General features: G+C 39.3%; 2 protein-coding genes across 2 annotated transcripts in view; both read right to left on the reverse strand.

Moving 5' to 3' along the window:
• Window positions 1–742: 742 nt before the first annotated feature.
• Window positions 743–19,538, reverse strand: part of LOC126412112 (protein SPT2 homolog) — a 50,370-nt gene continuing 31,574 nt past the window's right edge. The window contains exons 4-8 of the mRNA XM_050081544.1: window positions 18,672–18,832; window positions 14,216–16,961; window positions 9,778–9,907; window positions 8,513–8,598; window positions 743–1,805 (exon numbers count right to left, since the gene is read on the reverse strand). Coding sequence (XP_049937501.1) covers window positions 1,720–1,805; window positions 8,513–8,598; window positions 9,778–9,907; window positions 14,216–16,961; window positions 18,672–18,832 — 3,209 coding nt within the window. The 3' untranslated portion in view covers window positions 743–1,719. The remainder of the gene's footprint in view (window positions 1,806–8,512; window positions 8,599–9,777; window positions 9,908–14,215; window positions 16,962–18,671; window positions 18,833–19,538) is intronic.
• LOC126412904 (trichohyalin-like) overlaps window positions 1,720–19,538 on the reverse strand; it is a 573,063-nt gene continuing 555,244 nt past the window's right edge. Inside the window, exons 5-9 of the mRNA XM_050082793.1 lie at window positions 18,672–18,832; window positions 14,216–16,961; window positions 9,778–9,907; window positions 8,513–8,598; window positions 1,720–1,805 (exon numbers count right to left, since the gene is read on the reverse strand). Coding sequence (XP_049938750.1) covers window positions 1,720–1,805; window positions 8,513–8,598; window positions 9,778–9,907; window positions 14,216–16,961; window positions 18,672–18,832 — 3,209 coding nt within the window. The remainder of the gene's footprint in view (window positions 1,806–8,512; window positions 8,599–9,777; window positions 9,908–14,215; window positions 16,962–18,671; window positions 18,833–19,538) is intronic.

The following is a 19,538-nucleotide window of genomic DNA, read 5'->3' on the forward strand; positions in this document are numbered from 1 at the left end:
CAACAGAACAGCATCACATATTTAATGGCTTTAACAACTTTCACGATTAAACATTTATATTCTAAAATGCAAATTATTGGCATATGAAGCACACATAAGCCAAAGCATCAAAAGCTACGAGATTCGTAGATTAAATTCACACTTTACACTTTCTTCAATAAAAGATATTTTGGCAGTAATTACTTACACATTGAAAACAAAGTAATTATCATTATGACCAAAAAACTCACTTTCACAAGCATTCCATTACCACTTCTGACATATTTACAAGACCTAAATAGACAGCAAGGATATTGTTGCCTTTCAAAACACTCTAGCAGACCTACATAACAACTAATAAAATAAATTCTGAAGAAAAAATATATGGTTGGGTAAGGAGGGCTGGGGGGGTGTTCATTTACTCAGTAACAATGCTTTCTACACTACACTGCAAGAACAAGTTTGGACTTGGTTCTCTCTCACAAGCTTAGTTGAAATGCCATACTATTTTTCAGTCTTATTCGTCTGTTGAGTGTACATCTATCAACAATACTTACTCTGACTTTAATAGTTTTATTTGGTTTAATTGTGGTGACAGTCAAGAACTTAACACAAATTGTCCCTGTGTGTGTGAGTGTGTTGATTTTTCTTCTTTTGATTCAATATGCAATTAACTTTCAATAAAATTTGCCATAAAAGAGTAATAGTCATTGACTTCTTTAAAAAATTATGTAACTCAAATTATTCATAACATCTCTTATCATTTATGACTGTATTAAATCACAAGTTATTTATCCTGAAAACCAGTACTCATAATGTCCGAGGTATTTATCTTGAACTGATGTAAAGCTGTACTGCTATAGATTTATGTCACAAAATATACACTTTTTATTAGAAGGCAAAAGTGAAATTGTCAGCACCAATCAACGTACATATCTGAGGAAGATCCGCCACCAAGATCCTTCCCTGCAATGACACCCAGTTTCATTGCTTGATGTGAAACAGCATCCATATACTGACAGGTCACAAATTCCTCACAGCAGAAATGGGATACCAACACTAATGAATAAAAATCTTACTGTCAACTGTCGTAATACAAATTTTGGTGCAGTTGCAGTGAAGACTTTGAAGTAGTGGCACATTACTTTTTAGAGATTAAACTCATAAATACATACTTCAGATGATAATTTTTTTTCCACTCCTCAAATCAAATTATTTAAAAGAAATTTGGAAACCATATGGCTTCTATATTAATACTCGCTTTAAATATTTACAGATACCTTTTATATAATTATCAAATGTAATTTACAGGCAACTAATGTAATTTTATTTAGAATCAAATGCTGTTATAATGGAAGTATATTACAAACCAATTTATGTACACTCTCTCTCTCTCTCTCTCTCACACACACACACACACACACACACACACCACACACACACATTCTGGCAGTGTCTTCCAGAGTTCTTAGCTGCTTGTTTTATACACTTGGGACACATTTGTTGACCACTATTAACAAAAATGCAACTAAATTAATACAAGAAGGAAATTTGTGTGACTTAACAAACATATGATACATACTGATTATGATCCAGAAGGATTCAAAAATATTACAAAGCAAACTTTTGTACATGCAAAGGTCCCCAGTTACAATTTCATAAAAAATCTATACTTAGATTTCTCTATCACACTGCTCCCTTATATTACACTGGGGTAAGATGGTGTGGAAACCCACAGAACTATCTCATTTTTCTCTTCTTTAACAGGGCTTTCCTTCTTTTTTCTTCTTGTTCCTTCTTTATGTCCTCCAGATCTTCCAGTATACCTGTTAATGAAATAGCATTTAAGTTGGATTACAACTAAAACAGTCATTTGTCACACAAATAAATAATCCACAAAGCATAAAATACAAATAAACTTCACAACTGAAATTTTATATTACCAAGTGACTCACAAAACAATACTTTTTTTACTGAGACAAGATCATGCAAAAGATCTGTTTTAAGGCACCACTATTCAGAAAATCAAACCTTCTTTTACACAGCATTTCTTGTAAGGTATGCTTTATGAGACTCTCAAAAATGTCAACACACTTCTGACATTACAATCCTGCAGCACTCAGCGTCTTAGGACACCAACAGGATTGGATAACTTTAGAAATGGGTCAATAGACTGAGTGATAAATGGAAGTGTGTGGGCACAGCAAATAGCATACTAATCTGTTAGGTCTGCAATGGCAAACAACACACAGAGAAAATTTGTTCATTCCCTCTGAGCTGTAGCATTCATCTAGGTTGCTTAAGAAAGAGCTGTAGTGAATGCAGTGCAGTGTGTACTGAAGACAATGTTGATGATATCATGGTCTGGGATTACTTCATATATGATCAAGAAAATACAGTGCAATGTAGTTTTAATTCTTGGTATATCACTACTGAAAATCAAAATATAGCAGGCACAATTCACCATTTGTAGAACCATGAAATATTTCAAGTCAGTTAGTAGCAGATTACTATTTAGTGTAGGTATGACTAATAACAACAGTATATAACTCTGAGGAAATGAAATACCATATTTACCAGATTATAAAATGAGGTTGTTTCCCAAAACCACCATTTAAAAAAATACAGGGTCATCTTAAATTTGCAGATGAAACTATTGCTGTTAAGGCAGCACTTTTATGTTGAGTAGCTGGTTAAGCAGTCTTACATTTACAGATGAAGGTTTGGCAACTGAGGTCTTGTGCAGATTTATTTTGAAGAAATCTGAAGGACTGGGGGTGGGGGGTGGGGGAACAATGACACCAGCTTGGCTAACAACTATGATGAATTTGGGAAGAGGAGTGATGAATGGGCAGCATATTTCGATATGCTACCAACCACATGAATGTATACCACATTCCTTGGCTTTTTATGAACATCTACCACATTTAAACTACAGTTTGCCCAAATCCATTAAAATTAGAGAACAGTATACATTTCTGCAGAAGAGGACAAAAACCAAGATAGAGGCCAATGGTGTACTTAAGTGTTTTGTGCAGCAATGTTGTCAAACATTCACTGCAAGGTATGATGGGAATGAAATGGAGTGTGTCAGCTGCTGGTTCTATGCAGCAAATGAGAAAGCAATGAGGAGATGGTATGTTTGGAAGCAAGAGATGAAGGAAAATTGTTACACTCTCATTCCAATACAGATGCAAAATCTGCAATATACTTTTGGGGGGGGGGGGGGGGGAGAAAGAAAACAAAACAGCCATGTCTTCATGACCCATTTCTATAATAAAAAATGGTGATACTACTGATGCTTACATAGTAAGCAAAAAAGGAAAGGAAGATAAAAATTAATGTAAACCATTTCTTTTTGTTTATTTTATTCTAAGTTTAGAATAGGTATAATGTTAACTTTTATTTGGCTGATACTTTATATCCATAAACTAAAGTAAAAGCTACAATCATATTACATCTATAAATGAAATGAAAACTATGGCCTTTTTAGGTATTCACTCAGTGCAAACAAAAACAGTCCTCAATAATAAACTGATAGAACAGGTACCCAATTTCAAGTATGTAGGATGTGACATCATATGATCGATACAGATATACAGAATAAAAACTACTACTTACCAGCGTATATGTGGCACAAGAACAAAAACACTTAAGGGTAAAATAAGGAAAGGGACATAACTGATATTTTGTGAAGTCACGGCAGTTCCTACTTTATATGGGGCAAAAAGTTGGACACTAAGGAATGAAGATTTACAGCAACTAAAAGCATCAGAAATGAAATGTCTTAAGATCTGTGAAAGGCTGCACTAACGAAGACAAAATTATAAATGAAGTAATAAGGGAAGAATTAGGAATCCAATACAAAGAAAGCTGGGGAGAACATGCACTTCATATGTTTTGTCACCACAAAGACTTCCTAAACTAGCAACGGATTGTAAACCATGTGGGCAGGAGAAGTGCGAGAAGCCCAAGGATGAGATTTGAGACCAGAGCAGGCCCTAGACCTAAGCCTGGAGTGGAAGAAGAAGAAAGACTTCATATTCATAAAACAGTTTGTAACTTTGATTAGTCAGAGTATGCTGAAAACAGAATTTTCTCAGGAGACACTTAAAAAAGGGGAGGGGGGGGGCAGTTTGTCTTATATCCAGAGTTGTCTCGTATTCACATAGATTTGGCCCATTCTCACGTGTACTTTAGGGATAAAATAACATGACTTTACCACTATAAATACTGTGGTATTTATTCGATTGGTTTTCTGTGCACAGCTTAATGTTATTACTTCATTTCCTCTATCTTCATGAACTGTAAGTGTGAAATGGATTCAGACACCTTCAAGATGAATCGATTTTTTTTCCTTTTCCCTTCAAACTTAGATACTTCAGGATTGGGGCTTCTGTAGGAGGCAAGTCACCATGTTAATATGGCAGTGTGCCAGAATTTGTACATGTAAAATGATTAAAAATCCTTCCCAAGGGACACTGCCCTACCGAAGGTACCTTCAGTGGCAGGCGGGAGGGTTTGCGTGCTCTGATGAAGTCAAGAGCTGTGTCGGCGGTAGTGTAGAAAATGGCAGGATCACCCAAGCCAGAGTGGTCTTGACAAAGGAGCCACACAAAGTGTGTCCCACAACAGGGCAGGGAGGGCTCTACAGGTGCAGTGAAGCCAGCTTCCCTAACGGAGTAAACCTCATACAAATCCTGGTCCTCCAAGTTGGAGGTCAGGCAAGCGGCTAACAAACCCTTCCTGTAAAAAAATTCTTGTTCACAAACCTCAGAGTAAAGAAGCCGGATGGATTTATTGACGATGACATGTCACTGTTAAAGGCAAACAAAAACGAAAAAATGATGTGTTTATTGGAACCTGGAATGTACAATCGCTGTACAGGGCAGGGGCCCTGAGGTCACTCCTAGATCAACTCAATAAAACCATGGCAGGTATAATTGCCCTACAGGAAATATGATGACTAGACATGGAGTGCTTGATATTGGAAGCTGGATAATTTTCTACCATGGTTCAGAGAGCTACCATGAATTTGGTACAGGGGGGTAAGACAAAAATTTAAACACCTAGTGAGTGGATTCACTGGAATAACTTCTAGGATACCCAATTCTCAAACTACTCATATCAATGTACATGTACCCACAGAAGTATCAGATGACCCGGATAAAGACACCTTCTTTGAGAACCTCGAGAAAACGTATGACAGATGCCCTGTGTATGACGCTAAAATAATTACTGGAGACCTCACTGCACAGATTTGTAAAGAACATTACCTCCCAGCAAGAGGAAAGCACAGCCTTCATGAATACACAAACAGCAATGGTCACAGAGGCATTCAGTTTGCACTGTCACATAACATGGCTGTAGGTAGCACTATATTCCCACACAAAAGGGTTCATAAAGCAGCATGGTGTAGCCCTGATCAGCATACCTTCAACCAAACTGATCATGTAATTATTGATAGCAGGCATTCCTCAAACTTACTAGATGTACAAACTTACAGAGGAGTTATGTAGATTCATAGCAAAACTACGAGCTTGAACATCTATTGCAAGAAAAGTCAAGGAACACCTCTAAGTAAGTATGTAGCATCGAAGTTAAAAAATGAAGACTTCTTTAAAACATACTCTAAGAAGGTTGCTGAGAATCTTGCATTAAACACCCCTAGTGTAAGTGATAACCAGGTTCAGGGATGGAACTCTTGCAGGGATGCAGTCATTAAAGCAACAGAAGTAGTGCTAGGGAAAGAAGGAAAACAACTGAGGAATTCCTGGTCTGATGAAGAATGTAAGAGAGTAAGTCGGGAGAAAAATCTGGCATACAGGAAAATGCTTGAGAAATCATACACTCATTTAGCGGTAAGAAATCATTTAGATAAAAGAAAAGAAGAAACTGCATTGGTGAAAGAAAATGGAATGGGAAGGAAAGCAGATTGAAGAACTGGAGACAATTGGAAAGACAATTGTAAAAACAAATGATGATAGAAAATTTTATCAGGAAATTAAAAGTGAAAGAAGAGTATTTAAACCGCGCATCAACTTGTGTAAAAGTAAAAATGGGACACTACTAACCGATGATCAAGAGGTACTGGAGTGTTGGGTACAGTATTTCAGTGACTGTTGGATGCTTCAGATTCCCCTATTGAAGATATCCCAGTCGCTCCAGAAGATGATGCCATAGTACCTCCCCCTTCCCAAGGAGAAGTGAACAAAGCAATTGCCCGACTGAAGAACAATAAAGCGCCAGGGACTGACAATGTAGCATCTGAACTATTGGAAGATGGAGGAGTTGAGCTAAATCGTAGGATCTACAAGATTGTGTTCTTCATTTGGGAAAAGTAAGAGCTACCAGAAGAATCGAATGTACGGATAGTGCATCTGGTGCATAAGAAAGGAGATCTATTTGAATGCAGCAACTGCAGAAGCATAACACTTTTAAATATTACATATAAAGTACTATCAAATATCCTGTTTAGTAGACTTTCACCTATAGCAGAAGATGATATTGGAAGCTATCAATGCGGGTTCAAACCAGGAAAGTCAACTGTAAACCAGGTATTTACTCTCCGACGAATAGTAGAAAAGACCAATGAATTCAATGTTGGTGTGCACAATCTTTTCATTTACTAAAAATCTGCATATGACACAATAAACCAGGCCAAACTTATGAGGCAATGCGGGAATTTCAAGCACCTGGAAAATTGGTGCATTTAATAGAGATCACCCTAAAGTATCCCCAGTGTACCGTGCGGGTGCAGTCAAGGCTATCACCTTAGTTTCCCACTCAAACTGGACAAAGGCTTGGAGATCGGATTTCCGGCCTACTTTTCAACCTGGCACTTGAAAAAGTGGTGTGCAAGTCAGGTATTCAGACAAGAGAACTATCTACTATAAGTCTGTACAATTGCTGTGATATGCAGATGACTTGGATTTAATTAACAGAACACTTAGAGATCTACAAAGTGCATTTTCAGCTCTAAAACTGAGTGCAGAGGAGATGGGTCTGAGAATTAATGAAGGAGAGACGAAGTATATGTATAATGGCACTAACCAACCCTTACAGCCCACAATAACCATTGATGGCATGACATTTGAGCGAGTGGAATGTTTCACCTATCTGGACTCAAAAAATAGAAGCAAATGGCACCACCTTTACGGAAAATAAGGTTTGCAGAAGTGCTTCTAACTGATGCTACTTTGGAATGTTGCGACATTTTAAATTCAAGCTTATATCACGAGGGACTAAGTGCCGACTTTACAAAACGCTGATACACCCAGTACTTATGGCTCAGAAACATGGACAATTACGAAGCAGGGTGAAAGCAAACTGAGATCACATGAAAGAAGTATATTGAGGAGGAAATTTAGACCTGTATATGAAAATGGGACCTGGAAAAGGCGAAGAAATGAAGAACTTTGTGACTGCTATAAAGAGGATGACGTGGTAAAGTTCATAAAGGTGTGTAGACTGAGATGGGCTGGACACGTAATGCGAATTGATGAGACAGATCCTGCAAGGAAAGCCTGCTGCAGTGAACATGTAGGAAGAAGAGCAAGAGGATGATCTAGGTTGAGATGGAGTGACGAGGTTGGAGAGGATGCTGCCAGAGTTGGTTGCCGCAACTGGAGGTCCACAGCGAAGTCCAGAGAGGAATGGCAGAAAATTATTGAGGAGGGCAAGTCCCATCCCCTGATGTAGTGCCAATGGAAGAAGAAGAAGAAGAAGAAGAAGATTTATTGCACCAAATAAAATAAAACTTTCAACAGCCATCCATTTCAGATAAACAACAAGTACCCAGACACTTTGGATATCTTTTCGGGACTTACTCCTGGTGTTTGCCACGGATGCTGTAATCAGTTGCTATCGCATGCGACGCAATAATGACACTACGATTTATCATAAGAGGTAGGTTAAAGCCACATTTATAGCATTTGTACATTTGGAACAATCTTTCTCCCATGTTGAAAGGCACACAATCTTTGAAATTCTGAAGTTATAAGCGATATAATACAAAGTGTTAAAGGGTATGTACAATTTGTACAAAAATCAGACTGCCATTCTAAGAGTCAAAGGACATGAAAGGGAGGCATTAGTTGAGGAGGAAATGAGGCAGGACTGTAGCCTATCCATATGTTATACAAAAATGAAATACTAAACTGAACTTAAAAAGATTCAGAACAAGAAGTTTATGTGCAATAATTATTGAAGAAATGAGGCACAGACTAGAAAAAGAAGGCAGAGTAGACAGACAGACACACACACACACACACACACACACACACACACACGAGCGCAAGTGCAACTTGCACACACGTCTGTAGTCTCAGAGAGCTGAAACTACAGCTGAAACAGGTATCATTCAGAGATATATGTCAAGAGGTAAAAAATGATTCCCGCACAATGTAAGAAATACATTCTAAAACAGGGTTAAGAGACTAACTTTTTAATTTAAGTAATTTGTGCTTATCCAGAAAAAAGATTACTACACACTACTTAACTAGATACAGAATACCCAAAAAATGTTACATACCTATTTTTGTGCTGACAAATTCCTCCTTTAATACTTGGGCAAAATCTGCTTCCATACACTCGTCGTCGTCGTCTATATCAAGATACCTAAAAAAAGGGGAGGAATTATATGCAAGATTTTAAAGGGTGTAGCCAGGTGTGAGTTACAATGCTGCACTACTATGTTAATGTTGCACACACATATAATGAAAACAATGGATGAGAAAACTAAGAATCAGAAGTTTAGGATTGTTGACCACATATTATATAGTAGTATTAATAACAGGCATTAATGTATGTGCTTTATACTTACAGTATGTTCCACAAACAATGTAAAAGTTGTCACCTGTGTTTTGGTTTATAAAGATCACAAACAAAGAGGAAGATGAGGTGGTAGTGTATACAGATTAACAGTGACAGGTTATTACATAGAATTTCCATATATTGTATTTAAATCATGAAGAAATATCCAAAAAAGTGTTTGCAGTTTTATACCACAAATGAGTAGATTTGCAATTAAATACTGGCACTAAATGGTTCATGCATATGGCATGGAAACGCTCTATCACCTAAAAGAAGATTAGGTGCTCAACTGAGGCAAGTGGCATGTTACTTCCCATACAGTGGAAGAGTTGTCAAAGACACGCAATATGTCATTATTCCATCCTGGATTTCACGCTGAGGTAAGTGGAGTATATTTGGAGTAATTTTAATTAACATTATTCATTAATTAATAAAGCACAATAAATCAGGTACAGCTTTTTGGTGAAGGACTAAAATTCTCACACAGGCTTTTGCCCCACAATTTCAAAAAAACAACTCCATGTTGTAGGTGATAATTTCCACATCTTAAGAGATTAAACAGAGAGTGTGACAGCGGATGTGTTTCTTAAAAATATGTCTGTATAACTGCAGATCGACTGCCAATATACGACCACATGCGACTGTCTGTCATTTGATAGTTGTACAACTTTTGGTCACAGCGCAATCAAAACACTGTCAATGGTTTTTTTAATGATTTTTCTGCCAAGTTCCATGGTTGTTGCGCAAGTATTGCCTGTAGTGTAAGCACACCTCCACAGTGGCCAATTACACGTACTTGCACAGCTGAATGTTATATTTATACACCTGGCCTCACAACCCTACATGTCACAGGTTGTTTTTCTCATATTTAGAATAAAATATTTAAAACTGTAGGAAAATCCATAGTCAATAAATATCAAAGCATAAAACACTGACTGATCAAAGGCTAAAATTCCACAATTAAGAAAGTATGTTGTACCATACCTCGATTTATCGTAACCAAAAATTTCTCTGATGTGTTTTGAGTAATCCTCTCCATCCTCTGGTCCATCATCTATGAAGTCGTCCAGCTCTGAATCATATTCATCTTCTTCATCAGAATCTTCTATACGCCCTGCATTTACATTAATGAGGAAATGTAACACAGACAATTTGTGACTAGATTTCAAAACAGATAGAAAGCAGTTTTGAGTAGAAAGAATTGCTGGCAGATATTTATCTTCAGTGGACAAAATTCACAGTACTGTTGACAAAAACATTTAAAAGTAGAAAAAAATTATAAATATGGTAATGGGAAGTCAGATGAAATGTAAAAAATTTAAGGAGAAAGGTGACAGCTCACCAAATGTAGTTCTGTATCACTGAAAGGCAAGTACACTGGACTAAAAACTTTGCTAGTTTTTGGATGAATCCTTATCAGAGGTATAGATTACACATTGTACACACTTCGAAACTTGACCGGAATGAGAGGTTGTGTTGTGTGGAGTGGGCAAGGGGAAAAACAGAGGTATGGTGTGGGAGGGAGGGTTCGGGAAGAATGGCTAACAGCTAGGAGGGAGTGGTAGCACATACAAAGAATAGGAATGTAGCACTTGTTAGCTCGTTCTGGCACAGACAGAGGAGTGTGTGTCTTAATGATCAGACGATGACATGGAGGAATGGATTCGGAGAGGTAGGTAGAAGAGAGGGAAATACTGAGAGCAAGCATAAAAACAGCACATGTCATGATGCAGCCATTAAAATCAAGCTTATTGTGTTCCGCAGCATGTTCTGCCAATGGCTGGAAAACTCTGCTCTCAGGCACAGTTTGACAGTGGCCATGGCAACACAGAATACTTAGCACAAATTTCAGTAGAGCTGGTATATGGTACGGCTGCTTTCACAGGTGATCCTGTGGTGGGACTTCAGTAGGATACACTGGGTTGATGTAGTGGACAGGTCTTGCAACGGGGTCTTAGACTGGGTATGACACATACAGTAATGAGCTGGGAATAGGTGCGACATAAGCATGGGCTACAATATTTGCTAAATCAGATAGGCAGTGTAACTCCAATTTGTGTGCAATATGTTGGTCATTTCCAGGCACAATGATAAATAATTGAAACCCTGGTGAGTATGTGCAATCAGTTGTTCCAGTCCAGTATGAACCGTATCCTACCCCAGGGATTCAAACCACCCCTCCCCTCCCCACCAAAACGCGCGCGCACACGCACACACACAACTGTCCAAAGTTAACAAAGATGTTAACTTGTTCTTATGCCTTTTGAAGACTCAGTGCCTTCACTGTTCATTGTGTTGTTATTTTTACTCCTATATACCCTGGAGGTATGTCCCATCTTTGGAAAGGCAGTTTGTTTTTTGCCATGTGTGTTTCATTTCTTCTACTTATGAAGCTTTTTCAGTGACCCGTAATATATGTTTGTTTTTATGTATATAATAAATGCATTATGTAGTAGTTACAAGTACATTGCTATGTTATGTTTTCTCATGTTATTCTCTTGTTTTTCAGGTTAGAAACCACTTTTGCAGCACAAGTTTCATGAGGTTAAATTATCGTTTTGTGCTTCTTACAATTTCGATTGTTGCTAGTACATGTGTGTCATTCCAGAGTTGCATTTACTCAGTCTTCATACTCCAGTTGGCCAATTATCAGCATTTTTTCACCCACATTTATTACAACACTTCACTTGCACTTCTTGCTGTGTGTTGAAGAACTGTATTCAACCGTCACCAAGTTTTTACTTTTGTCTTTTGCCTGTGTTGTGCATGTGTGGTCTGATATTTGTTTGTTTTTGACCACAGGCATTCAGTGACTTGGTCATTAATTACTTTCTTTTTCACTGATGGTGTTCTTTGTATATGAAATTTTTCCTGTAATGTCAGGAGTTTTTGTCGTGATTGTTCACTCTAATAATTACGTCCTGTTCAATTTTGGCTGATTCATGCTCATGTTTTATTAGATATTCAGCAAAGGTAGAATCACTCTTTTCATACTTACAGCATTTTACATGTTCTGCATGCCTAGCTTTAAAATTCCTGCTTGACATTCCCAGATGCAATGATTCACATTCTTGACATTCTACCTGGTTTAGAAAAGTGCAAGTGAAGTGCTGCAATAAATGTGGGTGAAACAATGCCGAAAATTGGCCACCTGGAGTGTGAAGACCGAGTAAAGTATCTCTAGGATGACACACACGACTAGCAACATTGGAAGTATTATTTAATATTTCTAATGTTGCTAGTCATGTATTGAGTAACACCAAACGATAATTTAACCTCACGAAACTTGTGCTTCAAAGGTAGTTTCCAAGCTGAAAAAGAAGAGAATAACACATGAAAAATACTTGTAACTACAGAATAATACATTTACTACAAATATACAAAAACAAACATGTATTACACACCACTGAAAATGCTTCATAAATAAAAGTGAAACATGTATGGCAAAAAACAAACTGCCTTTCATATAGTACAGAGACAGAATGTATCTCCATGAATTCTGAGGCAACTAAAAAATAAAGAAAAATTGAGAAAACGAGTTGTCTTGTTGAGGATAATCCACCTATCAAGAGGATGTACTGAGACAAGAATGAAAGGTGAGATGTCAAATGGAGTACAAGGTCTAGGACAGAACACAGATAAGCATTGCTCAACTTCATTCTAGAGATCATTTTAGAACAAAGTGAGAAGTGAAGACGCATCACATGAAGAGAAATGAGAGAATGAAAAATGCAATTAAGAGCTACGAGGAAAGTGGAAAAGGACATGGGGAAAACCAAAAAGAGAGAGAGAGAAAGATAGAGACAATAAAATAGAAACAAGTCCAAGACTTCAAGAGGAATGTAGTAGTCCAATTTTGAAGTTTGCAGATGCTGATGGATGTGAGTACTACGGAAACATCTGTTTAATAAGTCATGCTTACCAAATACTAACATATATTACTTACAGAAGGATGGAAATATTGGTTGACACTGACCACAGGGAAGATCATTTTGGGTTCCACAGAAATGTAGCAACATGTGAGGCAACACTGCCCCTATGAGTTATCTTACAAGATAAGTTAAAAGAAAGGGAAACAAATATGTACAGCACAAGAGTCAAGGGACATGAAAGGGAAGCAGTGGTTGAGGAGTGAGACAGGGTCGTGACCTATCTCAAATGTTATTTAATCTGCACATCGAGCAAGCAACAAAGGAAACCGAGGAGAAGACAAATGGTTGACTTTGGTTTATTGGGAGTATTTTCTGGAAAGTGTGGTTCATCCGTAAAGGATACCACATATAGTACCCTGGTGCGACCTATTCTCGAGTACAGCTCGAATGTTTGGGATCTGCACCGGGTCAGATCGAAAGAAGACATCGAAACAATTCAGAGACGCGCTGCTAGATTTGTTACCAGGAGGTTCGATTGGCAGTCGAGTGTTACAGATATGCTTTGGGAGCTCAAAAGGGAATCCCTGGAGGGAAGAAGACATTCATTTTGAAGAATGCTCCTGAGAAAGTTTAGAGAATCAACATCTGACGACGTCCGTAGAACAATCCTATTGCTGCCAACATACATTTTGCATACAGACCATAAAGATAAGATACACGAAATTAGGGCTCGTATGGAGGCATATAGATAGTCTTTTTACCTCATTCTATCTGTGAGTGGAACAGGAAAGGAAATGACTAGTTATGGTACAGGGTACCCTCTGCCATGCACTGAATGGTAGCTTGTGGGTTATCTATTTAGATGTAGATTATATCTAGAAATTTGAAAAGGAAAGTATAAAGTACAGGAAAAGAAATTAAAACGTCTGAGGTTTGCCAATGACATTATAGTTCTATCAGAGAGAGCACAGCAGTTGGAAGAGCAGGTGAAAGGAATGGACAGTGTCTTGAAAGGAGGACATAAGATGAACACCAACAAGAGCAAAATAAGGGTGATTGGATGTAGTTGAATTAAGCCATGCAACACTGTAGGAATTAGATTTGAAAATGAGGCGCTACAAGTAGTAGGTGAATTACAATATTTGGGCAGCAGTGGCTGAAGTAGAGAGGATATAAAATACTATAGCATGAAACGCACATTCTGTTAACACCTGATATAAATTTAAGGGTTAGGAAGCCTGTTCTGAAGGTATAAGTACAGAGTATGAGTTGTCACGGTTATTTGGAAATGAAGAGCCTTGTGCAGGACAGTCTAGCATGGAGAGCTGCATCAAACCAGTATTCAAACTAAAGACAATGACGAAGATGATGACAATTCAAAAATGAAGAGTGTATTGTTACCAAAGGTGGTGAGGAAATTTCCAGGTATTCCTACTTTTAAATGTCTTTTGGCAATACTTCGAATTTTACTCCTCGAAAATAAGTACTGGCTACTCATTCAGTCTCTTTGTAATTAGACACTTTTCTCAAGTTTAAACACGCATACTCACGCTTTACTGGAGCTGGCTTGGGCTTCTTCCTAACATCCGGTGGTGGAAACTGTTTCGGCCTCCGAACATCAGGAGGTGGAAACTGTTTCGGTCCTCTGACGTCAGACGGGGGAAACTGTTTCGGTCCTCGAACGTCAGGTGGGGGAAACTGCTTTGGCCTGCCTTCGTTGGGTGGCAACTTCTTAGCCTTATCAGTGGACACTGCTTGCCCCGGTCTGGTCTTGCCACCCTGACTGGGTCCTCCACTTTGCCTGTTCCCAGGCTGATTCTCCCTGGCAACCGCATCCAGTTTCCTCTGACGGAACGCGTCCAGCTGCTCTTTCGAAACTGGCCGAGTGACACCGCCGCTGCCCTTAGCCTGCACTTTGCTCGTGTTGCCACCTGGACCGACACCGGATTTCTGAGACGAAAGTGGCTTGTTGACCGTCTTCTGCTCACCATTTCTTCTTTCAGAGTCATTCGAGGCACTCTGCTGACTTTTCACAACTTTAGGAACACCAGATTTAATAACGGGGAGATCGGAATCACCGAACAGGTCATCGAGATCATTTTTACGGAAACTGTCTGCTTTCTTCAGTTTATTGGTATCCGCTGCAGGAGACTTCTTTGCCTGTAATCTAGAATCATTAGTTTCCTGCTGCTTTTTGCCAAATGAGGACGTACTGGCATTTCTCGCTATAGAACCACTGCCATTCCGCCTCTCGTCCACTGTACCACTCTTAGCACTCACGTTCTGCTGTGAAAAACTAGATTTAGAACGCTCTGTAGATTTTTCTGCTGGCCCTCGGACATCTGAATCATGAGCTGACAATTTTAAAGGCTTCTGCTGAGAAACTACTGAATTATCATATCTTCGTGACACGTCTCTCTTAAAATTCTGTTGCTCTTTCTCCTGTCTGTAGGTATCTGCTTGCCTCGCCACCTTAGCTTGTAATGCACGCTTATCACTGGCAGTATTTTGCACCGAGTGGTTCAGTCTGTTACCAGATTTCGGTTCCAACCTGTCGGTTGAACCGTCATTCGTTCTGTAACCTCCATTGAGCCGTTCCTCTCTCCTTTCACCTTCAGATAATTTTGACGTCCTCTGCTTTTCGTCCCTCCTGTCTGTGTCAGACAATTTTGGTTTCTTGGGCTTTTCATCCCTAGGCTCACCTTCAGATAACTTGCGTATCCTGGGTTTGTCGTCTCGCCTATCATTTTCAGATAGTTTAGGTATCTTTGGTCTATCGTCTCTCCTTTCACTTTCAGTTACTCTAGGTATCCTAGGTCTTTCATCTCTCTTATCGTTTTCACCTAATTTAGGCATCCTTGGCTTTTCATCTCTCCTCTCGCTTTCAGACAATTTTGGTATCCTCGGCCTATCATTTCTCCTCTCACTTTCAGACAATTTTGGTATCCTCGGCTTTTCTTCCCTATCATTTTCATATTTTGGTACCCTCAACCTTTCTTCTCTATCATTTTCATAATATTTTGATGCCCTAGGCCTTTCTTCCTGATCACTTTCATAATATTTCGATGCTCGAGGCCTTTCTTCCCGATCACTTTCATGTTTTGATACCCTAGGCCTTTCTTCCCGATCACTATCATAATATTTTGGTATCTTCGGCTTCTCTTCCCTATCATCTACATGATATTTTGGTATCCTTGGCTTTTCTTCCCTATTATCTCCGTGATATTTTGGCATCCTCGGCTTTTCTTCCCTGTCATCTCCACGGTATTTCGGTATCCTTGGCTTTTCTTCACTATCATCTCTGTGATATTTTTGTATCCTTGGCTTTTCTTCCCTATCATCTCCGTGATATTTTGGTATCCTCGGTTTTTCTTCCCGATCATTATCGTAATATTTTGGTATCCTCTGTTTTTCGTCCCGATCATTATCGTAATATTTTGGTATCCTCTGTTTTTCGTCCCGATCATTATCGTAATATTTTGGTATCCTCTGTTTTTCGTCCCGATCATTCTCAAATCTTGGTACCTTCAGTCTTTCTTCTCGCTCATTTTCAGAAAATTTAGAAGCTCTCTGCCTTTCTTCCCTCTCACTTTGAGAAAATTTTGGTATCCTCTGCCTTTCTTCCCTTTCATTCTCCGGAAACTTTTGTATTCTAGGTTTTTCTTCCCTCCTTTCATTGTCAGAATATTTTGGCACTCTGGGTCTGTCATCCCTCCTATCCGTCTCTCTCGCCCCCCTGCCCGATGACGAGTCGGAGCCCGAGTCCTCCCTGCCATTTCTGCCCTGTGCCGCCCTGCCCCCTTCCCCAGCGGAACCCACACCCTTAGAACCACCTTTCGCACCTCGCATCCTCTCATCAAGTGCCCTCTGGCGTGCTGCATCCCTCTCCTGCCTCCTGCGGCGGGCCTCCAGCTCTTTCTCATACTCCATCTTCTGCTTCTTTGTCATCGGACGGCCCATTTCTTCCTCATCCTGAGATTTGCTCTTTGGTTCTGGCTTTGTCACAGGTTCAAATTGCTTCTGCTCTGCCAGCTTCAGCAACTGATTGAAATCCATTGGCGGTGGCATGGGTTTTCGTGGTTTGGGCGGTTTATTTTCCGGTCTCCTCTGTGGTTCTTCCCTCCTCTGCGGATCTTCTCTCTCGTCGGAGCCCAGATCGCGTTTATCACTCGAGGAATAATTTATTGTCTGGTCTCCATCATCATCCTTGTCTCCTTTGTCCTTAGATTTTCGCTTTCGCTTGTGTGGCATCATTTCTTCTTCTTCGGCTTTCAGCAATGCATTTCTTACTCTGTCCTGTAACCGAGAAGAAAGAAATTGTAACAAATAGAAGTCAAAAGTTCATTTAATTTATTTAACCCAAACAGGTATTGGGGAAGGTAGCGTTAACATGGGCATTACGGCTGTTAGTGTAAAGGGAGGTGGCATCAATAGTGACGAGCAAGACACCTTAGGTAAAGGGACAGGAACTGTGGAGAGTCAGCGGAGGAAATAGTTGAACATAGTCCATAGTAAACTGTTACCTTGTTGTACATAGAGCAAAAGTTCAGAATATGATCCTACAAGGTGACACTGTAGTGTGGATTCTTTCATACGAAGACAGAATATGGCTACATTTTACTTGTAATTAAGAGTGATATGAAAATGACATGAAATACAAAAGTTACAAATGCACTAGGCAATGGCACTTAGTTGAATTAGCTAATCACATGATTAAATAAACATTACATTAGAGCCTCTACAGACCATGTTTATGTTTATTACTTGTTGATAAATGTGAAATTGGGCAAGGTGAGCAGGAAGGATGTTATACGTTTGGAATCGAGTGGACACTGATTGAGGAAATGTTCATCTGTGGAAAGCACATATACATAATGATGTTGGTATAGATGGAGGTAGCATGAGCAGTGACAAGCAAGGTGTGCGTTGGTAGTAGGATCGGTATAGATTTCAGACGATCTAGGAAATGGCTGGCATCTTTAATAGAGGAGGGAAGTCTTTGTACTACAGGTTGCAGGTGTTGATCAACTAAGCTAGATATATGTTTGATGGGTGCTTTGAAGCCATTAACTATGGGACAGTAATGGTGATTGGGTTTATGGTTCTTAGGAAGATGGTAGAAGGTGGGGGTGCTCAGTTTGGGTGGGTAAGAAGTTCTATGGACCAATGTGTTAGTCTCATGAGGGGCCTTAGGTTTTAAGAAGGGATTGTAAGCCAGTACGTATCACAGAGATGGGATCTTGATGGTAGACACTGTACATAGAGGTGTCAGACAGCTGGCATAGACCCTCGTTTACATAGTCTTGACAGTCAAGTACCACAGTGGTAGATACCTTGACTATTGGGAGGATAATGTCATCAGTTTTTAGGGAACTGGTGTACTGCAGAGGACAGGTTAGGGTCATGTTGTAGGGGTCTGAGGAAATGGTTGTGAAGCAATGCTGGGTGTTATGGAGGCTAGTATGGGATGATTTTCAGGTAGGAGTGGTGGATCAAGTTAGGATCATGGCTGGACCTATTCAAGGAAGAGTTCAATGTAAAATTTGTTGTTAGAATGGTTTTGGGATTGGGTTGCAAGGTGATGTTTCCAGTTAACTTTACATGTGACAGAGTAGGTCCTCCAACAAGGCAGCATCATTAAATGCAGGTTTAGGGCTGAAAGTGAGACCCTTGGATAATACAGTTAATTCAGGAGGGTAGAGTGCCCTAGATGAGAGGTTGAGAATAATGTACTGTTGAAACAGGTTCTTGTGATAATGAGTTATCATTGCTCTGGGAGGTAGTGCTGAAGGCTGGGAATGTTAAGAAGGTTGGCTAAGCATGGTTTGTAGGAGAGGCATGATGGCTGTTTAGGGAGCTGGTGAGGGGCAGGAAGGGAAACAGCACTGCAAAGTTAGTTTATGAGAAAACAAACAATTCAGATCACCAGCTGAGTTTACTGTCAATATTTGATAATGAAACTGTGACACATTTTATGCTGAACACTGCAGTATTTCACAAAGTTACCTTTGTGCTGTTTAAATCCTTTATGACACCTTTTGGTGCTCTTTGTGGAAAAGCTGGTTCTTCAGGTGGTGCCGATTGATACTTGTCCATTAGCTTGGCGTAGAATGCACTGGCTTCCTGAGATACATAACCATAATCATCTTCATCTGGCTGCGCTGGTCCTACAAAACAAACAGTAACAATTTTATAATTTAAGCTTCTTATAAAATGACACACATAACATAATTATGCTGATGTAGCAAGAACATAAAATATAGAATGAACTGTTAAAGTTGTTGGGCTTTATTTATCTTCCAGAAGGACAATTTCAGTACCACCCATAGACACATTCTAGACCTGTTCGTTCCTCCCTCAAGCATAAAATGTGAGAGGTTCACAAATGGAAGAGCAGGAGGGGCAGGTCAGTCAGTCCCCAACTGAAAGGACCCACGCTGTGAAGGTTGACAGATCTTTGCCTTCCTTTGTCTAAACAATAAATGGGTCCCTGTCACATAGGGGTCCAACTGACCTGCCCCTATTGTTCACTGTTCTCAAAGAATGAGGAAGGAACAATTCTGAAAGCTAAGTTGCAGTTTTTCATACAATTTAACCCTGCCTTTATGTTCCCAGAATTAATGTTTTCCCGCTGTTAACATTTTTAATCATTCCGGTAAAATTTCTTATGTTCACAATGTTAATTTGCACCCATTTTTGTGTTAACATATTTTCCTGCAATTTACCCTTTATGAAATAATGTTTGTGGAGAACAAAATGGCATAAAACAACACTGGCACTGCATTGGCCTTCAAGTAGTGTTTACAAACATTACATGGTTAACTTTCTTAACACCAGAGTGCTCCATTCAGCAAATCTGAATCCGTAAAAGTC

Source organism: Schistocerca serialis, chromosome 7, assembly GCF_023864345.2.
Source record: "Schistocerca serialis cubense isolate TAMUIC-IGC-003099 chromosome 7, iqSchSeri2.2, whole genome shotgun sequence".
NCBI lineage: Eukaryota > Metazoa > Arthropoda > Insecta > Orthoptera > Acrididae > Schistocerca > Schistocerca serialis.